We start from the raw sequence: 15,358 nt of genomic DNA, 5'->3' as shown, positions 1-15,358 counted from the left end.
AAATATCATTTTTAAAGCAACACCAAGTAACTTTTCCTCTGCGGTCGCCCTACAGGTTGGAAGCGGAATTGTCCATTACCGCTGTCGTAAATAATTTAGCCTAGCGTAGCCTACTGTCGCACGCACGCTCGCTGAACGATGTCTACAGCCAAGGTAGAGTATGTTGCATGATTTCATTAAAGTATGATCTATTGCGACATCAGAAACGAAGAAAAACAAAATAGTGACTATTGTAACGCTTGACGTAAAGCAAGTCAAATTTGTAGTTTTCTTATGTCTCATTAGAACTACAGAAACGCGACCCGATCTGGCAATCTTACATAGCGTGGTTATAGCAGATATAGGACCGCAAAGCGAATCCAGACGTGCCTTTCACCCTGTTAAGACTTAATGAACCACTGAAACAATTTTGGAAACATTATTTTAAGGTAAAAAATCTTACTTAGTGTTGCTTTAAACGGTTTGCTACTTGCTCTTGCTAGTCGGTAACAGTTGTTACTGGGGGACGGGCATTCCTGGTCTAAAGAGCATTTGATCGGACAGAATTTTGATGTGCAAGATGAGTCATACATTTTTTTGGGTCTGTTTTCCTGGTAGAGAAAGAAAGCAGCACAACTCTTTTCAACATTGATAATAAGAAGAAATGTTTCCTGAGCAGCGAATCAGGATTTCCGATCGAACGTGTGACACTGAAGACTGGAGTAATGATCAGCTTTGCATCACAGGAATAAATGGCATTTTAAAATATATTCAAATAGAAAACAGTTATTTTAAATTGTAATCATGTTTCATAATATTACTGTATTTTTAATAAAAATAAATGCAGCCTTGGTGAGCATTAAGAGACTTCTTTCAAAAACATTACCGACCCTAAACTTTTGAGTGTTAGTATCTTGTATCTGCTAGCTAGTGTATATCTCTTCATACTTCTTAAAGGGATAGTTCACCCAAAAATGAAAATTCTGTCATCATTTACTCACCCTCAAGTTGTCAGTAATCAAACAGTCGATGGCCCCATTGACTGTTTGGTTACTGACATTCTCCAAAAAAGATATTTTGTGTTCAGCAGAATAAATAATTCATAGAGGTTTGGAACAACTTGAGGGTGAGTAAATTATGACAGAATTTTTGGGTTAACTATCCCTTTAAGTAAAACAAACAAAAAAAAAAAAACTTTTGAACAAAGCTTTGTCAGGCCAACATTCCAGGACTGTCTCAACAACAACCTTTGATTTTTGAGATAAAATTCTGTTAAATGAATTTATTTGAATTTAAATTCAATTCTACTTTCATTCTGGTTTGAATTGCAATTCCACATCCTGTTTGCAACCTCAATTCAAATTCAAGAACTGAATTGAAATTTAAGAGGCATTCTCAATGGTTTACATGTGGATATAATGAAATTGACTTGGTTTTACCTTTACAAATCAGTGTAATGGTTCGTAGACCCCTTGTTAGGGTGCATCGGTTTGAGTTAGAGCAGTGATTGCTGTGAGTGCAGTTTCATCCCTCCTGGGGTTTTGGCTGCTTTGGTGTCCTTCCCTGTTTTCATTGGTAATCTTCACTGATTAAAGGTCTCTCAAAGCGAGACTGTGTGTGTGTGTGGGATGTCTTAGATGGTATCTGATGCTTAAGAAATGATTTTTCTCTGGTGCTTGTTCCTGTCATCCTCTCCTCCTCATCAAAGTGGATTTAGTGACTCAGTGTTTCGGGGTTTGGTCTTTCTGAGCGATGTCACGCTTGAGATCAGCCTGCTAATATTGGGCGATGAGTTAGCTTTGGTAAAAAAAAAAAAAGAAAAAAAGTGTGTGTGTGATTTGTTTCTGTAGGTTTTAAGTGGTGTTTGCTAAATCATTGTTGCTCTTGCTTAGCTTTAAAGGGCTAGTTCACCCAAAAAAAATGAAAATTCAGAAATAATTTACTCATTTACATTTAGCCATTGTGCATATACTCATCCTTTCATTTTGTTCCAAGCCTGTAAGACATATTTTAAATTTTTTTGGTGTACTATTCCTTTAAGGATTTGAACAAACCTCAAACAACTTTGGCATCCTTTGCCAGCATGGCAGGTGTGTTGAGTGCTGAGTTTTTGCATGGGTGAGAATCACACGTTAACTTCACAAAATGTAAAAATCCAGGAGAGAGAGAGAGAGAGAGGGGAAGGGGAAGGGGAACGATATATGTGGGGAAGGGGAACGATATATTTTTCTCGTGGCCACGACTTCATATTTTGAGAGAACGACATCTATTTGTCGTGGCCACGAGTTATGTTGAGGAAGCCACATTTGTGTCTTCAAATGCTATTGAAGTTGGAAACGTTTATGCCAATGTCACATGTAATTTTGAGACGGTCCCTAAAATGCGAATATCGAACGTCCAACGTCAAACCAACTTCATGCCAGTGCAAAAGTGTGACAAAAAAGCCCATTCAATTTAAGAATGCGCTTCAGGTGTCTTTCACTTATAACGTACCCTACCCATGTCTTAATGCCAAAGCACTATATATTTATATGACATTCCTAATTTAAAGTAAAATGTTATTTCTTCTGTCATCTCCATCTCTGCTGTGGCCCAGTCTATGCTATGGTACGGTTACAGTATTGGCTGATGTGGCTTCCTCAACATAACTCGTGGCCACGACAAATAGATGTCGTTCTCTCAAAATATGAAGTCGTGGCCGCGAGAAAAATATATCGTTCCCTCAACATATGATCTCGAGGCTACGACTTTGCATCGCGTGGCCACGACATAATTAACGTTATGTCGTTACCTCAACAAAATGATATCGTGGCCATGACTTATAATCACGTTCCCACGACTTAATATGACCTTCCCACGAGATATTATCATGTTCCCACGAGTTTATATGTTGTGGCCACGACAAAAATAAGTGAACCCAACATGTCCCCTCCCGGTCACCGTATAATTTAGAGAGAGAGAGAGAGGTCCTCAAATGAGGGCGCTGGAATGACAACTCTTTTGGCTGTATGGCCTCATAACTCTGAAATGAGAATGATCGGAAGGAAAGGGAGGAATCTACTTACAGCTAATCTACTTCTTCACATGAACCCAAAGTCACACACACACACAGCTGTGGAAAGTGTGTGAGGGGAGTGCGGTAAGTTAATAGCAGCAGAGGGAGTCACACAGTTTAAGAGTTTAAGAGCTTCTGTGTATTTCTCCGGAAGACTCGGATGGGAAGAGCATCACCTCTCAACAACAGAAGAATTAAACACGTGTGTGTGTGTGTGTGTGTGTGCGTGTGTGTGTGTGTGTGCGTGTGTGTGTGTGTGCGTGCACGTGTGTGTGTGTCTCTCTCTCTCTGTGTGTGTGTGGGTCTGTGTGTGTCTCTGTGTGTGTGTGTGCGTGCGTGCGTGCGTGCGTGCGTGTGTGTGTGTGTGTGTGTGTGTGCGTGTGTGTGTGTGAAGGTAAAAGGATCCGTCTTCTAGAATTTAAACTCTCACATACCAAACACAGCTGCTCACAGCACACACTGCAAAAAAATATATATCTTCTTACTCAGTTTCTTTTGTCTTTTGTTTTCCAGTACAAATACATTCTTACTTGATATGTACACTGACTTAAAGGGATACTCCAGTTTTTTTTGGAAATAGGCTCATTTTACAACTCCCCCAGAGTTAAACTGTTGAGTTTTACCGTTTTTGAATCCATTCAGCCGATCTCCGGTTCTGGCGGTACCACTTTTAGCATAGCTTAGCATACATCATTGAAGTGGACAAGACCATTAGCATTTCTAAAAAAAAATGACCAAAGAGTTTCGATATTTTTCCTATTTAAAACTTGACTCTTCTGTAGTTACATCGTACACTAAGACCGACGGAAAATGTAAAGTTGCGATTTTCTAGGCTGATATGGCTAGGAACTATACTCTCATTCCTGCGTAATAATCAAGAAACTTCACTGCCGTACCATGAGTGCAGCAGGCGTAATGATATGGCGCAGCGCCTGAAAATAGTCCCCAGCTCGGTAACTTCCAACGTGACCGGGACTAAGGGCTATGACACACTGGCTGCGTGGCGCAAGCGTGGCGTTTCTGTTGCGTGTCAGCTGCGTGGCGGCTGCGTCGCGTTTTCTGTGTCTTTGCACACTAGAAACGTGTCTGACGCTGCGCTGCTGACACGGATCACCCTTGTTCGACATATGGGAGAGAGTTGTGGAAGCCCTATACTTCGTGTTAAGCATTTAAATATAAAGCCTACTGATAAAGACACTGTCAGCAGTATTGACAGCAAAATATGACTACAGAATATTTCGTTCTGTATTGACAGGTGCAATATTTGAAAATTGATAATTAGGCCTATTTATTTATGTATTTTTAAATTAGGCCTATATTTATATCTGAATTTGTCAAAACCTAGACTTTCAACCGTCAAAATGTAATTTATTAATATGTATACGTGTACAAAATAACATATAAACATCTTTTCCAATTCTATTTTGCCTGGAAACGCTTCCAACACGCTTGCGTTTCGCGTAAAAAAAAAGGGGTCGGTTCTATTTCTAGCATGCACGCGTTTTCCGCACGACTCGAGCCGCGCCCGAGACGCGTGTGTCACGCAGGCAGTCTGCAAGCTCTAATCTGTTAACATGGGAGCCGAAATAAAAACGGACACGCCACGCAGCTGAGACGCATACGCCGCGCCGCCAGTGTGTCATGGGCCTAAGTGCCTGTGCCTGCTGCTCTCATGGTACGGTGGTAAAGTTTCTTGATTACTACGCAGGAATGAGAGTATAGTTCCTAGCCATATCAGCCTAGATAATCGCAACTTTACATTTTCCGTCGGTCTTAGTGCACGATGTAACTACAGAAGAGTCAAGTTTTAATAGGAAAAATATCGAAACTCTTTGGTCATTTTTTTTTTGAGAAATGCTAATGGTCTTGTCCACTTCAATGATGTATGCTAAAAGTGGTACCGCCAGAACCGGAGATCGGCTGAATGGATTCAAAAACGGTAAAACTCAACAGTTTACCTCTGGGGGAGTTGTAAAATGAGCCTATTTCCAAAAAAGTGGAGTATCCCTTTAAGGTATTTCTGAAAGTTGTATCAAAATTATGAGTTTATACTTAAAAAGAACATCTGGTAATGTGGTCAGAAAAAATAAACTTAATTTCAAAGGGGAAACACGTTATTTTTCTTTCCACATTTGCAATAATTTAATAGTATTTATTAAATTAAATAATATGTATATATGTAATTAAAATAATTATAAAACAGTAATAGCAACATAATATTTAATCAATTATATATATAGAGAGAGAGAGAGTAGTATTTTTGTTTGTCATTTATTACCTCATCAATATTATTTTTTCTATGCTACGTATATCTTTAAAGTCTGCTTTCTTCTAGGGAACAGGTGTGCAATGCATGAAAAAAATCTTTCCTTGTCTAGTAGCAAGATTACAGAACGTTTTTTATTACATTTATATTTATTCATTTCAAGGTGACTTAGAAAAGATGCAAAAATTCAATGGAAAATGAAAATATCTGCGATAAATCATATGGAGTCTACAATATTAACAGCACCGCAGAATAAGTGCAAAACAATTCAGAGAAAGAGTTTCTTTATTTTAAACAACAGCAAGTGGATTCCAGATGAAAGAGTTTACAGAGGAGTCGTGTTTTCAGACAGATAAACCCCAGCTTTTTGGGGAACAATTTAATTAAACTCTTTGAAATCAGCAGTAAAGGGAATATTACATGCAGTGACTGACTATATACGAGTAAGGGATTATAAAATACAGGCAGTCGTTCATTATCGCAAAATAATGAGTTTATTTTGCAGTGTAGTATTACCGTGCACATAACACGGCTGCTTACCAAATAAAAAAGTAAATAGACATGAAATATTGATTTGGGCTGAAATGATTATGTGAGAAGAAAGTGAGTGTGGAATGAAATGAGAGGCATGAATCTAGCACAGTTATGATTGTGTGTTTGTTTCTATAGTGAACGGAGGCTGGTCCACATGGACCGAGTGGTCGACGTGTAACAGTCGCTGTGGGCGGGGCCTACAGAGACGAACCCGTAGCTGCACCAATCCTGCGCCTCTGAACGGGGGGTCGCCGTGTGATGGACTGGCCATCCAAAAAAACTCCTGCACATCAGTGTGCACAGGTACGTTTCATTTGACACGAACAGAAACGAGACAGAAGTGTGCCAAGGCGTCGAGACGAAACATGAGTCGTGAAATTGTAGAAATGCTTATCACATGACATTAGCACACGATATTGACCTGCATCTGTCTCTAACAGCCTTATGTTTGTTTGTGTTTTTGATGTTACCCTGACCATCACCCATAATTCTGCATGAAATCTTCTAAATGAGATTGTGTTTGTCATTTATGACAACATAAATTCAACATGGCTGACAAAAGTCTTGTTAGCTTGTTAGCAAAAGTTAACTTAGTTTGTAATGGAAAGAGTCATCAAAAATTCATCATTGTTAAAAAATTAGAACGATTATATTATGTTTTGAAGTAAAAAGTATTTTTTTTAGGTAAACATGCTTTGTACTTAGTGATATACTCTGTATATATAGTGACATCAAACAGTATCAAAAATATTTCAAAACATTAAAATATTTTAAAAAAACAATAAATTTGTATATGACGTCACAATAATCATCCCAACAGTGCTATTATTTATTCTATTATTGTATTTATTCGTATTTTGAATTTATTTTTATTTTTCTATTTTCAGTTTTCATTTGAGTTTTATTTTAAGTTTTTGTAATTTTGTTTGTTTTATATATATATTTTATTTTTCTGTTCTTTTATTTAATTATTTTTGTGTCATTTTTGTACTTTACTAACTTTTGTACTTGCTTATTATATTTAGTTTACAAGGAACCATTTCTAATTTTTTTTTAAGTTTTAAGTTAAAAAATGTATATCTTATATTTTATTTTATTTTATTTAAGATTTATTTCAATTAACAAATACAATTTTATTGGTTTTAGTTATAGTTAAAAACAACATTTAATATTTTATTTTATTTAAGCTTTATTTCAATTAACAAATACAATTTTATTGGTTTTAGTTATAGTTAAAAACAACATTTAACATTTTATTTTATTTAAGCTTTATTTCAATTAACAAATGCAATTTTATTGGTTTTAGTTATAGTTAAAAACAACATTTAATATTTTATTTTATTTAAGCTTTATTTCAATTAACAAATACAATTTTATTGGTTTTAGTTATAGTTAAAAACAACATTTAATATTTTATTTTATTTAAGCTTTATTTCAATTAACAAATACAATTTTATTGGTTTTAGTTATAGTTAAAAACAACATTTAATATTTTATTTTATTTAAGCTTTATTTCAATTAACAAATGCAATTTGAATAGTTTTAGTTATAGATAATGAAATCATCTAATATTTCAGCTTTTATTTCAATTACAAAATACAGTTTAAATAGTTTTAGTTATAGTTGTATTTAAAAATACCAGCACTACATGACATGTGGAAGTTTTCATATCACGATACTCTTCTGAAACTAATCACAGTATTTCCGTCGTGACGTAAACATACAGTGAGGTCAGTTCTCAAGCCTGAAAGAAACATGATAGGGAATTTATTTCAGATTTTTTCCCACATTGACATTTATTCATTTGGCAGTCGCTTTTATCCAAAGTACTTCCAAATGAAAAATTCCTTCCATAATCAGAAGGATGGAAAATTCACTCTGAGACTATTGAATTACAAGTGAGGAATTCCTTTCATAAAAACTTAATTCTTTTCCAGTCCAGTTTGAGTTCTTCACCTCTTGATAGCATCAGACAAATGCATCTTTTCCAGGCCCATCAGTTCAGCTTTCAAGCCAGACTCTTCCCCTATACTTTGGCCCCTTGGGGCCCTTAAGGGCCAAACACATTTCCATTCCCTCCTGCCGATGAGAGTCAGTTCACTGTAAAGCAGGTGAGATTAAAGCATCTGAACCCAGCAGGAGAGATGCCACAGTCACACGCTAATGACTGACCCATATACAGCAGTGCACTTACTCCCGGTGACAGAATCCAGAGTCAGGCTGAGAACCAGACTAGACCATGCAGAGCCATGGACGGGAAATGCATTTTATTTTATTTTATTTTATTTTATTTTATTTTATTTTATTTTTTATTTTTTTAATTTAATTTTATTTTATTTTATTTTATTTTATTTTATTATTTTTATTTTTTTTATCTTAATTTTATTTTATTTTATTTTATTTTATTTTATTTTATTTTATTTTATTTTATTTTATTTTAGTTACATTTTTGTGTGGAACTAAACCAATGCGTTGCTACTCATTTCACATGCAAAGAGCTTGGCCAGTCATAACAAGGCTCATTAACATATAGTTAATAGTCTTAATATATATGTATATATATATATATATATATATATATATATATATATAACATATATAAAATATTAAATATATAACATTTAAAACTACCTTGACCGTAACATTTTAATGGACGAGGAATATAATAAAATGATACAATATTGCCTCCTTAATAAAAATAATCAGTGTGTATCACAGTATTTTTAATGCTTGTTTCTGTTGTTTGTGGTGTGTTTAGTCGATGGCGAGTGGGGTGACTGGAGCAAGTGGTCGGCGTGTAACACAGAGTGCACACAGTGGAGGAAGAGAGAGTGTAACGCCCCTGCACCCCAGAACGGAGGACAAGACTGTGACGGAGACACGCTACTGTCGCAGAACTGCACTGATGGACTCTGCCTACAAAGTGAGTGCACTCTCTCATACAAACACACACGCACGCACGCCACGCACACACACACAAAACATCACATTTAAAAGCTGCTTTGTTCATGGGGACCAAAAAATGTCCCCACAAGGATAATGATTTTGGATGTTGCTATCTTTGTGAGGACATAACTTAGGGATTACCAGGAATACACACACATACAGTACACACACACACAAACACACACACACATTGTGTTTTCATGTTTTATGGGGACTTTCCATAGACATAATAATGATTCTTATACTGTACAAACTGTATATTCCCCTACCCCTAAACCTAATAAATGACCTTTATTAGCTTTAATTTGATATATTTTCAGTTTTCATTTTAATTTTAGGTTTTAGTAATTTTGTTATGTGCTTTTAATATTTAATTTTAATATTTCTATTTAACTTTAATTTATATTTATTTCACATGTATTATATGTAGGCCTATTTCAATTTTAGTTGTTTTAGTACTTCAACTTATTTTTTTTAGTTAGTTGCCAAATCAACATTTCTAATTTTCATTTAAGCTTTTTTTAAGTTTAAGTTTTTCATCTGATATTTCTATTTTATTTTATTCCAGCTTTATGTCAAATAATGAGAAATTGTGTAAAAAAAACAAAAAAAACTCCTGCTCATCCTCGTCCATATATTGGCAGTCTTTTTATTTAAAAAACACACAAAAGTATCACAGATTTATCCTTTGCGGCATGTGTTGTATATTCCTAGTGTTCTGGGGGTTTATGATATGAAATTGAATTATTATTTAATGAAAATCTTGACCTTGCCCGTTGGTCTTCTGTGCACGGCTACACGACGTGTGACTTGTGACTCTGTTAGCGCCGCAGTTCACTCCATCTCACCCAGAAAAAGCACACAAGTTGTGAGAAATCAAGGTTAACAAAAACGTGACTAAAACTCAATAAGCACATACAGTACATTTACACTAAATAGTAACCAATAAACCTAAACACTGTCTATCTAAAAAAAAAAAATATATATTATACAGCCAAATTGAAAATAAAGTAATAATCAGTTAAGATTGTACCAAATATTATCAGTAATTAATAAAAGTTTACTTGGCTAAAGAAAGTTGTAAAATGACAAGCAGGGACTTTTGAGAACACTTTTGAGCGATTAAGTCAAGTCAAGTCAAATATATTTATATAGCGCTTTTCACAATACAGATTGTATCAAAGTTGCTTCACAGTATCAATCAAAACAACTTAACAGTCTGTTTATTTGTTTTTATTACTGGAAAAAGACATCCAAGTTTGGTAGAGCTGATCAGTGGTATGATGGGTCATTTAATTTTAATATCCTCAACTGAGCAAGCCAAAGGCAACAGTGGCAAGGAACCGAAAAACTCCATCAAGTGACCCGATGGTGTCCTAAACCTCCATCAGATGACCCAACGGAGAAAAAAAAAACCTTGGGAGAACCCAGGCTCAGTCGCGGCCAGTTCTCCTCTGGCGTTTATGAAGTAGAGGCCGAATTTACAGTAATGTAAGATAACAAATTTATATGAATGCCTGGCTAAATAGATGTGTCTTTAGTCTAGTTTTAAACTGGGAGAACGAGTCTGAGCAACGAACAATATCAGGAAGGCTATTCCAGAGCTTCGGAGCTAAATGGGAAAATGCTCTCCCTACTTTGGGGGATCTGGATATCCTAGGAATGACCAGAAGCCTCGAATTTAGTGATCTTAAAGAGCGCGATGGATTATAGGGCGATAGAAGATCCGTTAAATAGACTGGAGCTAAACCATTCAGAGCTTTATAAGTCAAAAGCAAGACCTTGTTATTAATACGGAACTTTATAGGTAACCAATGAAGTGATGATAGAATCGGTGTTATATGATCATATTTTCTTGATCTAGTAAGAACTCTAGCGGCTGCATTTTGGACTAACTGTAGCTTGTTTATTGAAGATGCAGGACAACCAGCTAATAAAGCATTACAGTAATCTAGTCTCGAGGTCATGAATGCATGAACTAACTTTTCTGCATCAGAGACTGATAGCATATTACGTAGCTTAGCAATGTTTCTAAGGTGGAAAAAGGCTGTTTTTGTAACATATGAAATATGCTTTTCAAAAGACAGGTTGCAGTCTAATGTAACACCCAGGTCTTTTACTGTAGTGGATAAAGTAACAGGGCATCCTAATATGTTAAAGTCGTGCTGTGAAAGGTTTTGTGGACGGTTTTTAGAACCGATAAGTATTACCTCTGTCTTGTCTGGATTTAATAAAAGATAAGAGACAATAAGAGTATTGTGTGATCTATAGTATCGAACGCAGCACTGAGATCAAGTAAAACTAGTACTGAGGTACAGCCTTGGTCCGAAGCTAAAAGTAAATCATTTGTGATTCTAACAAGCGCAGTTTCAGTGCTATGATGTGGCCTGAACCCAGACTGAAACTTTTCATAGATGTCGTTTTCTTGCAAGAAAGAGCCGAGTTGAGCGGACACAACTTTTTCTAATATTTTTGACATGAATGGAAGATTTGAGATGGGTCTGTAATTTGCTAGGTTATTTGGATCTAATTGTGGTTTCTTGATAAGAGGTTTTATAACTGCCAGCTTGAACGTTCTTGGAACATGACCTAAAGATAAAGATGAGTTAATAATATTGAGAAGAGGCTCTTCCACTATAGGTAACACTTCTTTTAAATAGTTTAGTTGGTATAGAATCTAATAAACATGTTGTTGTTTTAGATGAAGTGATAAGTTTATTCAACTCTTTTTGTTCTATAGTTGTAAAGCATTGTAGTTGTTCTTGCGGGGTGATAATTGCGGCTGAATTATAAGGCGCGAGCAAAGATTGAGCGTTTACGATTGTGATTCTGATGCTTTCAATTTTCTCGATGAAGAAGTTCATGAAATCATTACTACTAAACTGTAACGAGGTATTTTGTTCAGACGACGTCTGTTTATTTGTTAGTCTAGCCACGGTATTAAATAAAAACCTTGGATTATTTCGGTTGTTTTCTATTAGTTTGCTGAGGTGCTCAGCCCTGGCCGTTTTAAGGGCCTTTTTATAACGTGACATACTGTCTTTCCACGTGATTCTAAAGACCTCTAAATTAGTTTTTTTCCATTTACGCTCTAAATTATGGGTTTCTCTCTTTAAAACATTCGTAGTATTATTGTACCATGGTGCTATACTTTTTTCTCTGACCTTTTTTAATCTAATGGGTGCAACAATAACGATTACTCAAAAAGTGCTGATTATAAAAAAAAAAGAAATGTCTACAGAATCTTGCATAAAACTTTCTCCGCCTCTGAATTGCTTTCCTTTCAGCAGATTTCACCAAGACCATGTGGATTATTGGTTATTGTCATCATCTGTTTAGTCACTATTTTAGGCTGTTGTTGTTGGTTGCAGACCGTAGTTAACACAGTCCTTTAATGCAAGTTAAAGGGATAGTTCACTTTGAAATTAATTTTTGATATGTTTTAGCTTACCTCAAGGGCATCCAAGATGTAGGTGTCTTTGTTTCCGCAGTATTTTAAATTTTGATATTTTTAGGTCAAACCGTTCTTGTCTGTCAGTGGTTACAAGAGGTAAAAACGATATAAATACTGTTCGTTTTCTCACACAAACCGCTCGTTTCGTGTCTTAGGCCATCAATGTGTACTTACATTTACGAGTCATTAAATCATATTTAATTTGGACTTCTCTGTGCATGCTCTTTGAGGTGGACCCCATAGACCTGCATTATATGACTGACAGACAAGAACGGTTTGACCTAAAAATATCAAAATTGAAAATACTGCGGAAACAAAGACACCTACATCTTGGATGCCCTTGAGGTAAGCTAAAACATACCAAAAATTAATTTCAAAGTGAACTATCCCTTTAACATGGCAACTCTGAAATACGTCACATTACAAAAAATACATTGCTAATGTTGTTTATTGTTGACTTTAATGCTATTAGTGGATTTGTGGATTTCCTCTGTAAAGCACATAAACAAGGCATTTGATTTGTTTCAATCACTGTTACAATGGACACAGTACAAATTGGTGGTGAGAATCTTTGAGAAACTAGTGGTTTGATCGTCTCTACAGAACTGACAGGTGACATGAATGTATGTAATCATGAGCCATCAGCGTGGCAGTTTAATTTGTCTGCTGTGTTTAGAGCAATGAGCATTGATAGAGAGAGAGAGAGAGAGAGAGAGAGAGAGAGAGAGAGAGAGAGAGAGAGAGAGAGAGAGAGAGAGAGAGAGAGAGAGAGAGGCAATCTCCTCTGTTTTGTGTTGTGTAATGGACCTCATGTCTCTCTCTCTCCCCCGCAGGCACTTCCTCACTAAAGTTTAAACTTTAAAAGTTCTTCCCCTTAAAAGTTGAGCAGGCACAATCCATTTAACCCCACTCAACTCGAGTCTCTCAGCAGTAGCGGCTCCTGAGTGTAAATATAGATAGGGCAGATTCTGGGTCTTAACGCTAGTTCGCGATAAACATTTTGTAAGCTTTATATTGTAATCGCTGACACATGCAGACACACTTTTGCACTAGTGGTGAGGAAAAGAAAAAAAGTTATATTCTCAGAACAAACATAAAACAACACAACATAAGGCTATTCACATTAGCATGTTTAAACTTTCATTAATTTGATACGAAGAACAGACATGCCAACTGGGCTGCCTTTCCTAAAAGCATCGTAGGCTTAAGTAGATCGTAGAACTATTGCCACCAATGGTCTCTACGATCAACAATGCTTTTGAGAAATGAAATATAGCTGAAGTGGATTGATATCATCTTGGTCTGGTTAGGTTTACACACTGAAGCGTGAAAATAAGTGGGGGAGTTTGAAATTTCCCCCAATGGCTCTCAATCAGAGCACGCTGCAGTTCCATTTTTCACCACAGATTTACATTGGATGATTGTGGGGCGCCGTAGAGCTGGGTAGGACTTAAGGCCCGTACACACCGGGACGAATATCCGCGCGCGTTATTCGCCAGCGTTTTTCAACGCGTTTTTTTGTGTTCACACCCAAGCGATTTTCGCTTGCGATGAGCCGAGTGAACGTGCAAATTCATTCCCTGACATTAGATGGCGCTTAATGTAAAACAGAAATAGTCCTATTTTGTAGTCGCTGTTGCGTTTGCCATATAGTTCATTATGTTCCGACACCGAGACCAGCAGCTCTACATTCATCTTGCCTCGCATCTTCCTCGTCTTATTTCTTCCCGGCAGTGTAGACGCTACTTGGCTTATATCTTCTTCGCCGTTATGTATGTGTGCTCGGCAAGACCGTTTTGTGTTTGAGCGCCCCCAAGTTGTGTTTTACTGTAACTTCAGAAGCTCCAGACACGTGAGCAAAAGCACCAATCTCAATGGTCCGATAGTTTTTGACGCGGCGCGTCAAACCAAAAAAACAAACCCGAGACGTTTTTTTAAAAAATTACGCTTTTACGCGTGGCGTTTTTCACGTCGGTGTGCACACTCACATTGCCGCCCTTTGTTTAGTCACGAGGCGTTAAACGTCAGCGAATATCGTGCACGAAATTCGTCCCGGTGTGAACCAAGCGTGCCGCACAAGCCCTCAAAAGTGAAGCCAAAACGTCTCGATCGCCCCTCAGTGGCCGGTCCGTCCTAGTATAGGTCATAAGCCCCGCCTCCCCATGTTATTCAACTGCACGTGAGACCAACTAAACAATTAAATTACACTTCACATATCCTTTTTCCAAAGATAGTTTCTGTCATTTACTGTAGTTTTTATCACGCTGATGTATTTTCAAGTGTTTGTTTTTAAAATAAGTTTGTTTTTAGTTAGTTATTTGATGCTATAAAAACGGTTCTGTGACATCATGATTGACAGGTTCTCTGTGCGAACTTAGTAGTCACTGAAGCACCAACAGACTTTTTTTCATAATGTTGACTATGTGGTTAGTAGTTGTATTTACCTCATTTTAACGAGGTACTGCAATTAGTAGACATCATTGGAGAGGAACAGAGCAGACAAGGCCACTTAAGAAAAGTGCAGGGCGTGTGCTTACGATTGATTCAGCGAGAGTGGGGGCGGGGCCTTGATTTCGCGGCTTTATTTCCTGCTCACGACTGCGCATGACTGGTCCCGAAAACGCTACTGCGCAGACTCAAGTCCCAAGATGTCAGCGCCATATCGGGACACTGGCGGCTTCAGTTCTCTCCGATGGAAAAGAGCGAAGGGGCGTCGTCCATCTTTTTTTACAGTCTATGGTGTGAACAGGCCTTAAGGCACTCTCTGCCCAGCTTAGTATCATTGTACATGCCTGCCGAAGCCATACGCTAAATTTTAATATATCCTGCTCAGTTTACGTTTAAAATAGTCTAGAAAATCCACAAATACTTGTTACAGAATGCTGAACACATTTAATATTGGTTCAGTTTAAATAGCCACGGCCGTCTCTCAGCATCATTACTCCAGTCTTCAGTGTCACATGATCCTTCAAAAAGATGCTGATTTGCTGCTCAATAATTTCTTGTTGTCAGTGTTAAACAACTAATGAGTTGTGTTGCTTGGAAATCGTGATACATCATTTTCAGGATTCTTTGATAAATAGAGCGTTCAATAGAACAGCATTTATTTGAAACAGAAATCTTT

The 15,358-nt window shown here is 36.8% G+C and overlaps 1 protein-coding gene across 4 annotated transcripts in view; it reads left to right on the top strand.

The window, feature by feature from the left end:
• The window catches only part of unc5ca (unc-5 netrin receptor Ca), a 163,308-nt gene that overhangs the window by 111,354 nt on the left and 36,596 nt on the right, over positions 1-15,358 (top strand). For all 4 annotated transcript variants that reach the window (XM_056254834.1, XM_056254836.1, XM_056254835.1 and 1 more), the window contains exons 6-7: positions 5,970-6,137; positions 8,593-8,757. In XM_056254834.1, coding sequence (XP_056110809.1) covers positions 5,970-6,137; positions 8,593-8,757 — 333 coding nt within the window. The remainder of the gene's footprint in view (positions 1-5,969; positions 6,138-8,592; positions 8,758-15,358) is intronic.

Source organism: Rhinichthys klamathensis, unplaced genomic scaffold, assembly GCF_029890125.1.
Source record: "Rhinichthys klamathensis goyatoka isolate OS25496 unplaced genomic scaffold, OSU_Roscu_1.1 h1tg000114l_1, whole genome shotgun sequence".
NCBI classification, from domain to species: domain Eukaryota; kingdom Metazoa; phylum Chordata; class Actinopteri; order Cypriniformes; family Leuciscidae; genus Rhinichthys; species Rhinichthys klamathensis.
The sequence above is the reverse complement of the archived record's forward strand: the minus strand, read 5'-3'. Positions and strand labels throughout refer to the sequence as shown.